Source organism: Ochlerotatus camptorhynchus, unplaced genomic scaffold (assembly GCF_037179485.1).
Source record: "Ochlerotatus camptorhynchus isolate MF236.1 unplaced genomic scaffold, CSIRO-AGI_Acam_v1.1 ptg000055l, whole genome shotgun sequence".
NCBI classification, from domain to species: domain Eukaryota; kingdom Metazoa; phylum Arthropoda; class Insecta; order Diptera; family Culicidae; genus Ochlerotatus; species Ochlerotatus camptorhynchus.
In genome coordinates, this window is record NW_027040545.1 from 4,898,413 (window position 1) to 4,916,124 (window position 17,712).

A 17,712-nucleotide genomic window follows, 5' to 3' on the forward strand; every position below is an offset into this window, starting at 1 on the left:
AGTATCCCGATATCCGATACGCTATCTAGGCAGGAGTTGGTCAACCAAATACGTATGAAAATTATTGTTAACTCATGCTTATACACTTTATCTATTGCTCTAAATCACACCGCATCACCATCCGCTGGGTCCATGCATGAATACGCATACCAAAGAGACTGCTATATGAGTGCAAGAATATTCATTCCATTCACGCTAGCTCCTCGATCAATGACTATTCAACCAAATTTATATATTTTAATATTGATAAGAAAACACGCCGTTAAATCAAAGTCGCTTTATATTAATAAAAGTCGAACTGCAGAAATTTGCATAAAGCTATTGCTTTTGAAGGTGTCGCGTTTATTATTCAAATGACTTTATAAACAGCATTGAGAGTAGATTATGTTGATCATCGAACGAAAATTAGAATAAATAGTCAATGACTAACTAGATTAGTCATAACAACAGAATTGACTGACTTTTATATCTTCTTAAATTTGTTTTGAACCAACCACGATGAGATCACTATAACCTTCTTTGAGATATGATATAACAGACTCACTTTCAATTTCATTCATCCGATTTCCTATTCTGATTTGGCACATGGTAACTTTTTTTTTAATTCTTTATTTAAGACTAGTTTAGATGCGAAGAATTGAACCGTATATAAGAATAAGTGCGTGTTTTCCTGAAAGTGGTAACATTTTCACGACAGAAAAAGAAGAAAGTGGTTTAATTTCATTCTTCATTAAATCTATAAAAAAAAGCTGTGTTAATGTTAAAATCATCCTTTCACTTTTCTTCGGAGATCTTTCTGCAGTATCAGTCGTGGTCGAAATCCATTCTCATCAGCGCTGAATTCTATGTCAAAGTATAAATCGTTCTCGTACGGTTGGCTCCAGGCTCCTTTAACCGTCATGCTAAGAGTTCCATCCAGTGTTGTTGTTAAGAGTCCTACTTCGCTACGTGTTACTCCGTTTGTTAAACTGTACCTATAAGTTAAAAATATGAGTTCATTAATAGATCAAAAAAGTATAAAATAAATCGGCGGTATGGTAGAACGTGTACTATATATAGTACCGTGAACTCCGTGTTGAAGCAAGTATAGAGCTACAGAATTATCGACTTATAGCACACTACAAAATTCGTTCGTCCATAATTAAAAATAATCGAATAGTGTATTGTCTGACCTTATTTACACAAAAGAATTCGAAAATGTTTAACAAATACATTTACGAATGTTCTTAACAATTGATTGAATTGAGTTAACCCAAGGGCGTTGAAACAATTTCGAATGCGTCTACAGTTGTACTAGACTTTCAATATAATTACAAATTATTGAGATTTGCTCTATCGCATTGATCACTTCTTTGAGGACATCTGAACCATTTCTAGATACCACACTATCGCCCTGAGCACTTTGATTATCTCATGGAAAGTTGTTGGTATGAATTACAGGTATGTAGGTATCATTTTTTCATAGACACCATCAGCATGATCGAATGTGGCCGAACATCAGAATCATGGAATGCAGAACCTCTGCCTTTGAACTATCGAATTGTATAATCAAAATTACGCTGCATAAAACATCGACCAAAAGAGCATCGGCTTGTGAAAACATCAACTTATAGAGAGTGCGAGAGTCGGGCCATAGAAAATATCGACTTATGGGGAGTTGACTGCATTATTCATGCAAATTTGATCCACAAGCATTAATTTTATGACCGATGCACACAAATAACACAGGGCAGCACGCGTACACATTTCTTCCTTCAAACTATTTTAAAACAAAAAAGCGAATCCATTTTGTCTACCTTCATAGCAAAATAAAGGAAATCTAATAGATATGAAGCTTTAAGACGAATTTGAACAAAAATATTTAATATTATCAAAGACATATTTTAAGCTTTCGCATAAGTCATTCTTTGAAGACGCATTATTTTCTCTGTTAATTATAAAATAAAGATGGTGCCCGGGTTAAATTTATTAGGACGAACATTCGTTCAACAACCTAAGTGCTTTATTTTTGATAATTTCATAGATCTGACCCGCAACTTCAGGTTCACTTATCAATCAGCTTGAGTTGTTGAACAGTAGTTAGAAACAATGTACATTTATTAAAAAAAAAAAAAACGTTATGTATTGAAAAGTTTACTTACATCAAATCATAGCCATCTGGATTGATCTCGTTTATCAGTTCCCCTACCAAATCCACAGGAGCAGCTTGACATAAACTCAATGCTATCACTCCAACAGCTAGTGATCGGAGTATTGTCGAAATCTTCCAAAGGTTCATATTTACGACGTCCATCTCGCTTAGAGAGCAAATAAAAATCACAACCGATTACAAACCAACAAGTATGTTTCAACCAATCGATAGAATCAAACTCAACCAGCTATTCAAACCGATCGTGTTTATATACAAATAGGAGGTGGCTAACCCACAACCAAAACTAGTTTTGCATACATTATTAATTGTTTTTCAGTTTGCAGAGTTCTCAATCTATTTTCTTGATGTAGGTTTTTAGACAAGTATGCATATGGCGTCATCTTCATGGCTATTTCAAAATTGTATAAATAAAATCCTTGCAGTGCACCGACAAAGGCTTTTGCTAGCATCCAGCAGAGATGCATACACGTTCAAATATGTGGGATCGATTATGGGCTTATAATGATTCTTTCTGTCTACTGTTACTGTTACTTGAATAAAATGTTAAACAAAAACTGCAATCAAAAGACACTGCTTCAAATAGTAGAGAACATTGAATTCTTTCATTATATCGTGATGCTATTTCAGGCTACAAGAGGTGCATCCTCGTTCAAAAATATGGGTAGTACCAAGGGGCTGTTCATAAACTACGTAGACAGTTTAGGAGGGGCGGGGGGTTGGCAATTATCCACGGCCCATACTAACTTAAAAAAAAATGTATGGAAAATTGTCTACGCAGGTGATGAGGGGGGGGGAAGGAGGTTAAGATTTAAAAACTGTTTATGCAGTTAATGAACAGTCCCCATTTTTAGGCAGATGAAAATTCTTGCAGTTAAGTTAGGGGACGGCTCCACTACGGTCAACATCCATAATTCTAACGCCAATGTCACGTGTTAAAAACTCATCCCAGACAAATCACGAATGACCCAAGAGTGTAAACGTGACTAAGGTCTGTATCCACATTAATCCAGACAACTTCAAATCACTGTAACTTTTAAAATATTGTACGTAGATATGAAAATTTTCGCTGAGGTATAGCTGGCAGTCATTGATGAAAAAAGACTATTATTAGTGTTTACATTCCATGTTCTTGAACATGATGGCGATGAATGAAAAACACGTATGGAAGCAGATTTTGTATGGACGTAATGCAAATCCTGATTTGTCAATATGGAAACTTACAAAAAATTGAAATTACCTAAATCCACTTTATTCGTTATTGAAGGCGAACCAGCCCAAGGCTGAAAGCCTCCCTAATAAAGATAAATAATAATTTATTCGTTATTCCTTTATTTAACGTCGGTCTATGTTCCGCATTTTAGTGCCAATCACCGACGGACATCGATTGCCATCTATTGACGGCAATCGAAAGGCAGCCCTGTCTTAAACAGAAAAGGTTATAGGTAGTCATATATTTTTTCTAAAGAACTGTCCTAAAAAAACGAGATAAGATTTACATTATCAAACATAATGATCTATATCTCCAAAATCTCATGGAATAATGAATTCGTGTAAGCTCCGGAGATGAACTAGCCATAGTCTAAAAATCTTCTTAACAAAGAACTAAAAAAAAATGAATGCGTGTAAAATCAAAGAGCCCTGCAAAAAATAAGCCTAAATGTTGTTTTGATAGGGGAAATGGATGTAATGTTGGCCTAAATGCCCCTAATTTGGGCCCATACATAAATTCAGCAATCGACTATAAGCGACCATAATATTCATTAGTACCGTCCAACTAGATAAAATTGATAAATAGCAGTTCAACTAGATAAAATTGATAAATAGCAGATTTCTAGGGATAGGCCCAATCTTAGATCCATAGGCCAACGATTTTACATAGTTGAAGATGCTAAATTTCAAATAACAGACATTTTATACGATAGTAATCTATATCAACTCTTTACTTTCATCTCCTCATCTATCGTATAAAATGACCACTTTAAGTCTGTTATTTAAAACTTAGCATTTTCAACTATACAATAAATGCATATAAATCTCTCAATAAATTGAGATATTTATATGCGTTTATTGCTTATAAAACTGTGGAAGTGCATCAAAAACACTAAGTTGAGAGCCAGCAAAACATTCGTAGAAGAAGCGTAATAAGCCTAGAAGAAGATAAAGGGTTGTGTTAGATAGACAACCCTAACTAAGGATTATCCTTGTGCCCCTTCGACGTGTATGGAAATGATAATCAATGATCACATTTACATCGCATCATCCTCCTATGATACAAACGGGTTTCTTTTTCAATACCATGCACACTAGGGGGTTATAATCCTTTGATGATTTTAATCGTAGCATAATAAACTCCATCAAACCGTTAACTGAGCACAAATTATCGTTGTCTTCATCGTTTGTCCACACAACACCTTTAGAAATAAGCACATTCCTACCGACATCTCCGTGTTCGTCATGTGTAAAATTGTGAAAATCGTTGTGGTTCATTGATGCAAAAATACCCAGAGTAACCAGCCAATCTATACCTACACGGAGAGAAAAGTATCATGAAAACAACCATATTTTAGGATGCTTCAACTAAATTTATATGTTGAAGATTGTACATAAAAAAATCTGTTTTATTTTCTTCTTAATTAAGAAATAAAAAAAATTAATTATGGTTTACTTCAGCAAATTGTGTTGTTTGAAAATAACTAAAATTTTAGGTTCTTTTTGATCACTTTTCAGCCTTAATTCGGTTTACAACTAGAAATAATCATAATTTCAAACAAACTGCACAACTTGTTCCAAACAAAATAAGTTTTAATCAACTATTTTGTAGCTTCAAATAAATAATGAAATGCTGGAAATGACTAACCTGTTTTGGTTGAATCAACCAGCATGTTTTTTTAAATTATATAGCGAATTCCGGGAATATAACTCCTGGTGTTTGCAATAAAAAATATTGAAAATACTAGCATTATAATATCATCGAGGGCATTCGAATTACGATACTATGATGATGTCTCATGTTGGTAAAACAAATTACGAGCTTTAAGTTTGAGTCTTCAGTGAATTATTTTAAAATATTTTAAATGCCTAGCGTTCCAAAGGCATACCATGAGATCAGATCGGTAGAAATTTACTGCAATTAAATTCTCAATGCGCAACACAATTATAAATTGCATAATTGTGTTGCGCATTGAGAATTTAATTGCAGTAAATTTCTACCGATCTGATCTACCTACTTTTCCAAACCATTCGTACAATAGAAGTAAGCAAAAAAACTACAAGGGACAGCCCTATGTGGTTGTACGCAATGGTGACGTAGGGCTATTTGTTAACTGCAGCAGAAGCTTGTGTTTTGTGTGGGAATAGGAATTTGAGCGGGGTTCTCTCTGTTTATACTCTTAAGTATAACGCACTTGACTTAGATGGCCCGCAGCGACTCACGAAGATCTACTGATTCTGATCATTAGCGGTGCGGCTTCTTCCTCCTTGTATGGATGCTCATGTTGACTACAGCTCGCTGCTTGCAGGCAGCCTTTCGTTGTGTACTGGAGAACGCCACCACTCACCACGCGGTGAGACCGGATGGAATTCACCACCCGGTGAGACCGGATGGAATTAATTATCATAACAACAGTTGCACATTCGTGCAATTTTCAATTGTGACATTTTGAAAATGATAAAGTCTTAATTTTAACAGATTCGTAGAAAAAATTCCTATCGATTGGCGTATTAAGTATTGAAATCCATTCTCTCTGGATCAAAATCAGACCACTTTCATGCCGCGACCGACTTTGGTTTTTGAAATTGCACCTCCCACTGTTGCCTTCAAGAACATGGTATGTTAGATTTAAACATATCTAGATAAATCTGGAATTAAGCGTAACAGCTTTTGTAAACAATGACTTCTCTTGTTGATTTTTAAGAATTCAAGGCACGCCCACGCAAACCAACATTACCATCGGGTAAGGGAAGCCTTATCCTACCTGATTTTGATGTTGATTTGCGTGGGCGAGCCTTGACTTTCAAGACATCATCGAAAGAAGTCATTGTTTACAAAAGCTGTTACGCCCTAATTTCATCTTAGCTGCTTGCGGGGAGCCTTTCGTTGTGTACTGGAGAACATCACCACTCACTACGCGGTGATTGAATAAACACCGTTTGGTGAGACCGGATCGAATTCAACTTTGAAATCTGTGTTAGGAAAATCGCTTTTCGCAGGCAATCGGTGATAATTTTAATTATCATAGCAAAAGTTGCACATTCGTGCAGTTTTCAATAGTGACAATTTAAAAAATGATAAAGTCTTAAATTTAACAGATGCGTCGAAACATTTCTGATCGAATGGGGATAAAATTGTTGAAATTGGTTCAGGGGCAGCTGAGTTATTACCGTTTAAAAAAATCATAATTTTGTTACATGTTCCATTTTCTGTTTTCACAGAGTGTACCCCATATAGAAATCACAGACGTAGTCCTACGTCAATAAAACGCGCGATAACAATAAAAGTAAACTAAATAATTGGATTGTTTTCAACCAAATATATTGTAATGACGTTAGGTGGTGTGTCGAACAGGAAGGTTCTGTCCTCTGCATGATGTATGGAAAATCTAAAAGTGAACTTATTGTTAATATAGTAAATTTGGTTCAACTCTAAAAAAATAGTTGAAAATAATCCAACTTGGTTCGTCAGCTCGCCCGTAGCTTTTGACACAAGCAACTGTGTTTATATTTCGGTGCAAGTCACGTGATAGTATGTTTTTTCGATAGCAACTCATTGTTGCGGTGCCTGATGTTCATTCGCTTTTGCTGTTGCCCCTTTGGAAGTAAACAACTAGTGAAAATGTCGGTGGAAATAAAACTGACGATAAGATTCAGCTTCCGACATGTATCGGCGAAACCATCAATGGAAGAAATTGCGAATTTTGTGAAATCGCTGGATGCGGATCCCACTCAGGTGATCGCTACATATCGCATAATTCAGCAGCCATTCAAAATGTTCGTTATTTTATAAATTGTTGTTATGGTTCGAGTGACACTTGCCTTTGATAAAAAAACACGTCTACTGAGGATTCATATTTATGAAAAAATCATATATCAATGCAAGAGCAAATTTTCATTACGTCGAATGTAACAAAGGTAAACAAAGTCGAGCTATCAGTGTCAATCGATTCTCCTGCTATTACACTATATCAAGAACAACATGTGAAATGGGCATACAAGCTTTTTGCAAACAAACTTCTTATGCCTTTTTCTCGCCACCTATACGTCACCAACGCAATTCATCAACATCACCAGTAATTGGAAGCATTCACCTTCCCGATGATGTTGTTGGTTTGCGTTGGTGACCCTCGGTTGGCGAGAAAAGGGCCTTCAAAGGTTTGTTTACAAAAAGCTTGTATGCCCTTTTTACATGTGGCTCTTGATATAGGGTAAACGCTCCTGTAGTTGCAGTACGTTAGAAGCGTTAGGTTCCTATAGTTGTGTATTGAGTCTCCATGCACAACTGTAGGAACCTAACGCTTCTAACGTACCGCAACTATAGGAGCGTTTCCCCTACTGTCCGAATATAGGATCAAATCCCATTTTTAAATTTATTTGCCAGTCAAATTGCTTTTTGACGTAATCACCTTCCGATCAAAATAGTTTTCGATGTTACTTAAGTCACCCAATTTCTATGGAGATGCCGTTTGACTTAAGTAACAGCGCTGAGAAACCCGTGAAAAGTGTACGTTCGTCGTTTCGCTTTCTCATTATTAAAGTGAATAAATCGAACTGTTTGTTGCTAAGATGATTTCGGTAGTCCTAAAATGATGAATGGGCTGCACGTAAGGAGACGTAATTGATAATTCTCCCGAATATCCTGGTAAATACACTTTGACTTAAGTAACAATAGGGGCCACCAAACGACGTATAATAACTTTTGACTCAAAAACCAGTATTTTTTAGCATGAAAGCTAGCGGTTTGCATTTGTATGATTAAAACCCTGCTAAATATGTGAAACATTGCTATCACTATGAGATTATATGTGTTTACTTGGAAATAGGAATAACTTTTCGGTCATCAAAACAAAACTTTATTTTTCTCGGATTGGTGCGAATGTTACTTACGACATAATGAAAATTTGCTCTTGAATGAAACAGTCATCGGTCGTCATTGAAAAGCAATGCAACTATGTTCTGTCAATCTAATTGACTTTATTGGTTCTGTTGTCTTGTGAATTTTAGCTAAACGGCCTCTTTTCTGATTTTTATCTCTCAATCTATGAAATATACACGAAAACTATGTTGGAACGAAACTTCTAAAACAATATGAGGAACATTATGCCGTACACTACACATTTTAATATCATATGGGTGGAAAATTCGTAGAACAAATACTTTAAAATTCTTCACATTTTAAGATATCTTCGAGCATGAAACTAAGTGAAAATTCAATAAAATCACTTCGAATAGTCAACCTTTGACCACAAAGTTGGTAGATAACACATTAAGCTTTGCTATGAAAGTTGTTACAGCAGCTTTCGTTGTTTCAGTCTCGAGATACAAATATTATAAGCCGTAAATTACCTTGAAAACATAAAATTAACTAGAAGCACCTCTAAATCAACACCGATTTTGCTGAAAATTCGCACAAAAGTTCAAATTAACATGACGAACAGTAATCACGGTTGACCCGTTACATTCCGAACATTTCATTTAAAATGAACAGGTCTAATGTAGATATTATTATTATTAACTAGCGTACGAGATTAATAAATTAAGAATATCTTACAATTCATAAAACAATATTGGCGCTTGAAATTATGGCACTTCACGTAGGGGAAATGTTGGCTTCGGCCTATTATCGTCAGGGGGTAAACAACGTCCTTGAGAGCTCAATTTTAGCATGTGGATACATTGTGTTTCAGAGCATCTATTGGCCAAATTTGAGTGCTCTAGGACTTTATTTACCCCCTGACGACAATAGGTTAAGGTATTGCCGGAGCCTACATTTCCCCTAGCACATCTTAAGCTTTTTGGTCAACATTTAATAAAAATATTTATGAGTTTTTAACATTTCGGTTGCCATCCCACAAGAAAAGGAAAAGAAGTTTTCTTTCAAATAAAGAATCAAAATATGCTTTTGTATTTAAATAAACGTTATCCTTTCTTTACTTTAACCCATAAGAACGACATCAAACAAACCGCGATAAATGGAAACGGAGCTTAATTTTATGAGCCAAGAAACTTTCTTCCATACAACTGAGCCTTTTTTTCGAAATTAGCAGACTTGATCGGAGTATTTGGAGTGTAGAAAGGATTCATCAAATGTTTGATGTAGGTCTCGTACATTTCATTGAAGAAACTTTTAATACCTTCATCATTTCGATTATCATGCACCATGACGAAGCGTAAATGGGATGCAGTTACAAATCCTGATACGAACCATTGGTTAAACTTGTCGATAGATTTTAAGAAGGTGTTGTTCGTTTTCCATTTATGCTCATCGATCAGATCAAGAGCAGCATGGGCTATGAACTGGTTCAGATGTCGATGGTCCTCTTTCTGAAATGAAAGCAAATAGTATACACGCCTAGTGAAAACTTTGTCATTTGATGTGGGCCTGTGGAGAATAGAAGAATTACTATGAAAGTGATGACGATTTTAAAATTTGGCACGGTGAGGTATAGGGGTTGAATTCTTAGAAAACTTTTATTTCGCAATGAGCATTTCTTTAAATCTGGTTTTTGCTACGGTGGTAGAAAAATTAAAATCGGGGATTTAAAAAATGAATGGCTTCGTGAAAATAACGCGCACTACTTTATGTCCGCAAGGAAGGAATTAGAATAATTCTCATTGAAACCAGGCCGCCATTGACACATGGTCTTTAAATATTTATATATATCCGCTTGACTGGTCGAAACTGATGAGAAAATTTGATTGCCACTTTCCTTAGCTCAAATGCCCCTTGCTCGCCAAGGGGCCTTACAGTTTTCTAAAAAGTTGAATTTCTAGCAATTCTTGACATATTTACCATGTTAAATCTTTGAAATTGAAATGAAAATGGAACGCTACTGCAAACACGTTAATAAAACAGCAAAAAAAGGTTATCTTTCAATTAATTCCACTTAATTAATTTTGATATCCATGATTGATACGTATTTCGACTATAGATACTATAGATTCCATAGATAAGCGGAGGCACAAAAAGTTACTGGCATCCGTGAAAAACGCTCATGTCATCATAGGGTGTTTCGTTGTGCAGATTTGTTTTGTTTCGTGCGTAAAAGTTCAAAATGCTAAGCAAATCTTTGCAACAATGTATCGAGGAATGGTTTAGTTTATCTTTCCTTCTTCCGTTGTCCGTGAAATAAATCGGAATGTGGAGTGTGGAACGTGTTTTGTGCTCATAATATTACAATACTTCTCCCTCAAACAACACCTTGATGACGTCATGTTCGTTTGACTACACTAACTGACCGTTCGTTCGGCTACATAATACTTTTCCTCCGCTTATCTATGGAATCTATAGTATCTATAATTTCGACTACAGCGTGCAGCCTTCATCAGTGTCATTCCCACTAAACACCTATCAAAATCTAACCCCCTTAAGTACTCATCCCCTAGGTAAAAATGTCAAGATCACACGTGATGTGATGATGCTCCTTTACTTTACTTAAATCTTTGGTTATTATTAGTTAGGTAGGTTCCGATTCTACATGATGTAGCTTCATTTTTATACCTGTGATCTTGGCATTTTTATGAGAACCTAGGGACACGCAATAACCTTTAACTCTAACGCAGGCAACGGCTGTAATTAAATTAATTCCATTAACTACTGCTTGAATTACATTAATTACACAATGTAAAACATTAACTACTTTTTAACTCCATTAATTACAGTTGAAATTTCGTAATTAAAGTCCATTACTTACATTTTCAATACTTTTAATTACATTAATTACGGATAGATAATTTTAATTACCGTCAGTACTACTTCAAAACGCATTAATTACTTTAAGTACTTTTGATTGCATTTTAACTTCAACTCACCGGTTCTTTGTATTGCGTGCCCCTCGGGTTTTAGTAAGCCAGATATGGTAACAAGAAGATGAGTTTTACAAACTAATTATTAACAAGTTCAAATTATTGGAATTTTTTTACCCGGATGTGGAGATAATCCTCAGTATATTTATTTCAATGACGACCAGCAACTACTCAAGATATATTAAAATGAGTGACAAAATAAGGGTAGGTTAGTAAAAGAAATTTTAACGAAAAAGGATTGTCGCATTTATATTTCATTTGCTAGAATTTGAACATTGATATTAAATAGACCAGGGACCCCAAGGGTAGTTAAGACGGCCCTGGTTATGGTACATGGTTCGCAAAATGAATTCATTCTAAGATTGCTCTAGTATAATATGGTATGGTTTGAGAATATCATCACTATCATAATTCTTCTATTCTCCACTGGGGCTAACTTTGATTCATCAATAAAGTTCCTCATATCCCTAATATTTTTATATGATTTTGTTTAACGTGTTAGCTGTATCATCCAAACCATCTGTGGAATAGTTCTATCATTTATGTTATCGTTCGTTTATGGTATTTTTTATTAGGGCTTTTTAGTACGTTCAGACCGAGGTTCAGACTACAGAGTTATAACAACAATCAATACGAAACTAACGATTTTAAATTGTAAAGTAAAGTAATGAAAGATTTTAAATTGGCTCACCACTTTAGTAGCCTATTGGTCCCAAGCAAACGATTAACGTACCCTATTCTAGTTGAAATTCTATTACTACACTATGTTTGTTTTGATTCGCTATGAAAGTTTGACAGATAACATCAGGGGTGTGTGGATTCATGCAGAACATGCAGGGGTGAGTGAAATAGCTTGGGACTGCTTGGGACCGTTGTTCTGGTACTGAGTGAGCCAAAAATAATAATGATTTTCTTCGGGACCCAGTGGTCTTAGAGTTACCTCTATGGTTATAACGTTGTCAAATCATTTCAACACAGAAACCACAATCAATATAGCGCTATAACATGTTATAACGAAAGAGGCTGAATTGAGTCGAACAAGGCATTAGGCATGTAAAAAAAAATTAAATTTTTTAAATGAATTTTTGATTTACGAGTTCCCAACTCCTATATGTGGTGTCTACATCTATGCATTCTAGCATTGCCAGCGCTAGTACTAGCACTGTGCTAAAAGTAGCCAGCATAATGTAAACAGGGCATCGTCGTCTACCAGTATGAGATTTCACGAGCAACTGAAATTCGTGCTAGTTGGCTACTATAGCTAGCAAATCCGCACAGATGTAAACACCCCATTAGTGCACATTTTCAGTATTCTGTGCATTATCAATACCGACTCATTTAAATTTCGTTGAGAAAACATTTCAGCTTTGAATTTCTGTTAATACACCACTAACCTTTGCTTCCTTATTGGCGTTAATGAATTCCATTTCAAAGATCGGATTATCATTGTGACCAACGATAGCGAAATAGTAGCTGCTACTCATGATGTTCTTTACGCGAAAATTTATTGCCGATTAAGCTTGATGCAGAACGTGCAGAACAGAATCGGAATCCAGTAATTTGTCTGATTGAAATACTTCCTAGACTAGCAATATAATTCTGCAGGTTCCATGCAAATTTAGCGAACCTTATTCTTCAGAAGCCGAACGATAATAATACTTGTTTACCAAACACAGTATTTTTACGTTTGACATTTGCGTTGACGGCGACGGGACTCAATCTCATCTATACAAGGTACTGAGATCTAGCCCTCACGTATGTATTGGTTGAGGGAAAAAGGTAATATTGCGGGAGAGGCTGATCACGACGTCATAACACTTGAAAGTAAATTTGCGAAATTAAAATGAAGTGCAGCAAATCCTAGCTATGTTCGAGGGGGACGACTCTATCTACGATGCAGGAAATATTGTGTTTTGCTGTGGCTAGTTGCACGTACGCTGAGTAGATAGAAAGAAGATTTATCACGATTTTGAAGATTTCCTGCAAAAAGATGATACGCGATGCACGAAGATGCGAGAAATGAAAGAAGATTTTTCGAAGATTTATTCGCTAGTGTGAGATTTTTTGAGCATTCAGAATTGAGATTTAGATGTGTCGTCCCCCTCGGCTATGTTTGCATGATGATTGCGCTTGGCTATATTCTTTTGTAAATTCTACGGGAAATATCAGCTGGCGTTCTGTATTTTTACGATAACTCCTTTCTTGAAAACAGGCACAAACTCATCGGCAGGCTGCTTATTCATCGTATACAGTATGATAATACAACAATCAATAAATTATCTCAACATTCAGTAGAAGAAATTCATAAATTTTGGTTTAATACAGAAATTCTATACCTATTCGATATTAAATTTCTTATGCAAACGTTGATTGAAACCTAAGAGAAGAGGTGACAAAACGGGGGTGAAAATGAACCACTTTTCTGTCAAACGTGAACCAGCTCCTGATTGGCCGATTTCATGTGCGTAAGATAGAGATAGAGATAGATAAAGATAGAGATAGAGATAGAAATAAAAGAGGAAGAAGCCAATTGTCACCTCTTCCTCTTAGATTGAAGCAAACGTTATTACAACAATCAATACGAATCTAACGATTTTAAATTGGCTCACTACTTAACTAGCCTATTGGTCCCAAGCAAACGATTAACGTACCCCATTCTAGTCGAAATTCTACTAATACGCAATGTTTGTTTTGATTCGCTATGAAAGTTTGACAGGTAAAATGAGGAGTTATTGGTTTTTCCTATGTTTCGAGGGGTGAATCGATTAGCTTGGGACCGAAGAGAGTACCAGAGCTGAGCCAAAAAGTTGAGCACGTTATTTCAGAACCTTCTAGTCTTAGAGTTACCTCTATGGTTATTACGTCACTACACGGTAACCGCAAAATACACGGAGAAAAAATACTACCCAAAATTTGAGTTCTTTTTACTTAATATTGACTTCAGCCTCTCACTTGCACTCGTTATTGTTGTCAAAAAAGGAACGAGAGATTCGACCCAACGATATAGTTCAGCCCAATAAGCTACTTTTGAGTAAATTGCATATTCTCAAATTTGCGTGAATTAAACTTAATTTTGGGTAGAATATACTTAAGAGTAGGTAATTTTTTTGCTGGTGTTAAATGGAAACTACTATATGCGATTTACTCAAATTTGGGTTATTGGGCTGAACCCCGGAATTGAGGGAAAAGTACTTAATTTTGGGTTGTTTTTCATCTCCGTGTACCCAATAATGACTACAAGGTAAGCATTTTCGAGGAAGACAGGTAGTCCCATGCGAGGTCCCATGGACTACCCATTAAATGAGTAAACATATTACCCATTTAAGAGTATTTGTTATTCAAAAAAGAAAGAATATATATGATAAAGAAGGGAATATTCCCTTCTTTGAAAATATAAGAAAAGGAAATAATTAATTCTTTGGATAAACGATAAAGATGGGAATATTCCCTTCCTTTAATATATGAAAGAGAACATGATTAATTCGTTAAATAAATGATAAAGAAGGGAATATTCCCTTCTTTGAAAATATAACAAAAGGAAATAATTAATTCTTTGGATATCCAGCTTTCCATGCTCGGTAATGGCGGCCTGTTTGTATGAATAAATTTATGCTTCACTGTGCTTTTTGACACTAACTGGAGGGCGTATGTTGTTCCATTTTCTTCTGTTCCTGGGAGAGGGAAAGGGAAGGGGTTGAAATTCGAACATCCAGATAGTGTCAAAAAGCACAGTGAAGGATACATTTATTCATACAAACAGGCCGCCATTACCGAGCATGGAAAGCTGGATACAATAAAGAAGGGAATATTCCCTTCTTTGAATATATAAAAGAGAACATCATTAATTCGTTAAATATATAATAAAGATGGGAATACTCTGTTCTTTGAAAATTTAAGAAAAGGAAATCATTAATTCTTTGGATATACGATAAAGAATGGAATATTCCCTACTTTAAATATGTAAATAATATAAAAAAGAAGGGAATATTCCCTTCTTTGAAAATATCACAAAAAGAAAGAATTTATTCTTTGGATATACGATAAAGAAGGGAATATTCCCTTCTTTGAATATATAAAAGAAAACATCATTAATTTGCTAAATATATGATAAAGGAGGGAATATTCCTTTCTTTGAAAATATAAGAAAAGGAAATAATTAATTCTTTGGATAAACGATAAAGAAGGGAATATTCCCTTCTTTGAATATATAAAAGAGAAAATAATTAATTCTTTGGATGTATTATAAAGAAGGGAATATTCCCTTCTTTTAATATATAAGGAAAATATATAATCAATAGCTTTTCGCTATGACCATTTGGGATAATAACGAGTGGAATAATGTTATAAATTTGTAGTCGGTAGTTCAACGTTCCATGCACCGATTTTTTAATCCATCACGAGAAATTCTTCAACTCAGGTCGAACAATTCTTCGATAAGGTTTAACAGTTTCCGACTGGTTGAATTGGATTGCATAATAGACCCATAGAGGTAACTCTAAGACCACTGGGTCCCGAAGAAAATCATTATTATGTTTGGCTCACTCAATACCAGAACAACGGTCCCAAGCAGTCCCAAGCTATTTCACTCACCCCTGCATGTTCTGCATGAATCCACACACCCCTGATGTTATCTGTCAAACTTTCATAGCGAATCAAAACAAACATAGTGTAGTAATAGAATTTCAACTAGAATAGGGTACGTTAATCGTTTGCTTGGGACCAATAGGCTACACAGCAAAAAAAATTGTAATATCGATCAACGTAATTCAAGCTGATGTATGAAATAATGATGTAATAGCAAAAAGCAGATACAAAATTACATCAATGGATGTAATTTTGTTCGCAAAATTGATGTACACCGTATAATGTGATATTACACAACCGATGGATTGACCTGGTTGCAGCAGTTTCGATGTAATATTCAACAACTTTTTTTGCTGTGTAGTCAAGTAGTGAGCCAATTTAAAATCGTTAGTTTCGTATTGATTGTTGATAGACCCTTTGACTTATTAAATGATGAACGAAGTGCTCGAAAACTTGAAGGTTGTCATTTTATAAAGAGCTAAAAAATGGGTTGGAATGATGAATACATAGTTCCATTAAAGTAAACATAGTGTATTATCAATAGTAAAAAAAAAAGTGAAAATTACTAATTTCATCATCTTTTCTGGGGAATGGTACATTCTGGGCAATGGTTCATGTCAATATTCATTCACCAATCAAAAGAGCATCACACGTTTCCGAATAGAAAATCATCCGGCTGATTTTGTCATACGGTTTTCAGACAAATTGAAATTGGATGCAACTGAATGATGTTTCATTCTATTAATGGAGGATGATTTGGTTCAGTGTAGCCAGAAAACAATTCAGCGGCTGTAGTATATGAGTATTTTTATCGAAATATCTTAACAACAAATATTACAAATTCTTATTACTGATAATTACCAAATGTAGCTCACTGCGTGTTTATGATAAAGTACCTTTCGTAGAGCTTTCATCACCGACAAACCGACATGAATGACCATAGCAAAAACAATAAAATTTCTGACCAAAGCACACTACTGACATCTTATTTGGTCTTGTGCTGAGCATCGTGCAGTCAGATCTGAGCTGTACAATTCCCTTCGGGCTAGAGGTAGACAACCTAATGTTCCAGTTCGAGATATTTTGGGTAGACGCGATCTGGAGTTTATGAAACTTACACAGACAAACAGACATAACACATTGAATATTTCTTACTGTAAAACATCGTCGCTAAAACATTACCGCCATCTGTTGAGTACACTGTGGTGGGCACTACGCTGAACAGATGGCGGTAGTGTGTAAACGTCAAACGCAAGGGAATTCACTATGCGCGCCACATGTGGTGGTACTACCAACTACGATACTTTTAAATTGACCGTTAAATGCTTGTTCGATGAACAACTAGCGAGTGTTATGTCTGTTTGTCTGTGAAACTTATATATGTTTTCTTTAAGAATATTAACCTTAGATTGTAAGTTTGACTAATCTTGTGTTTAGTTTTTGTTTTGTTCGTGTGGGTTTTTTATAATGTTTGTTTCTGTAATAATTGTATCATTACACAAATTGAATAGGAATAAGTTCATGTTTTAGGAATAATGAAATATTTGTATCGTAAATCATAACTCAAACCTCCTCCTCCCTCTCCCCATCCATACAACTGTAAATCTCTACTAACCTCGAGATGACCGCGAGTAATCGGTTCAGTTCCTTTAAATCTAGACTTAAGACATCAATTATGTATAACGCAAATGATAACTTGGCTCTGTAAAGTTTATTCGATTGAGCCTGTACAAATAAATTAATTAATAAAAAAAAACACTACTGACATCTGGCTCCTTTTTCGCGGGAAATATTTAGCTGAGCCATGAACCCACATGCAAAAGTTATGAATAGGTTTGTGTCTGATCTATTCTGGACAAATTATTTTTATCTAGATCAAAAAATCCTATGGTTTTGACAGTTCGGATCACTGCACATTTAAATCGGCCGTTTAAGATTTTCGGGTATAAGTCAGAATT

General features: G+C 35.3%; 1 protein-coding gene across 1 annotated transcript; it reads right to left on the reverse strand.

The window, feature by feature from the left end:
* Window positions 1–9,307: 9,307 nt before the first annotated feature.
* Trs20 (TRAPP subunit 20) lies at window positions 9,308–12,788 on the reverse strand. Its single transcript, XM_065239520.1, has 2 exons — window positions 12,565–12,788; window positions 9,308–9,688 (listed from the first exon to the last, which is right to left on the reverse strand). Exons 1-2 carry the CDS (start codon window positions 12,652–12,654, stop codon window positions 9,356–9,358), a joined length of 423 nt encoding a protein of 140 aa, XP_065095592.1. The 5' UTR covers window positions 12,655–12,788; the 3' UTR covers window positions 9,308–9,355.
* Window positions 12,789–17,712: the final 4,924 nt, after the last annotated feature.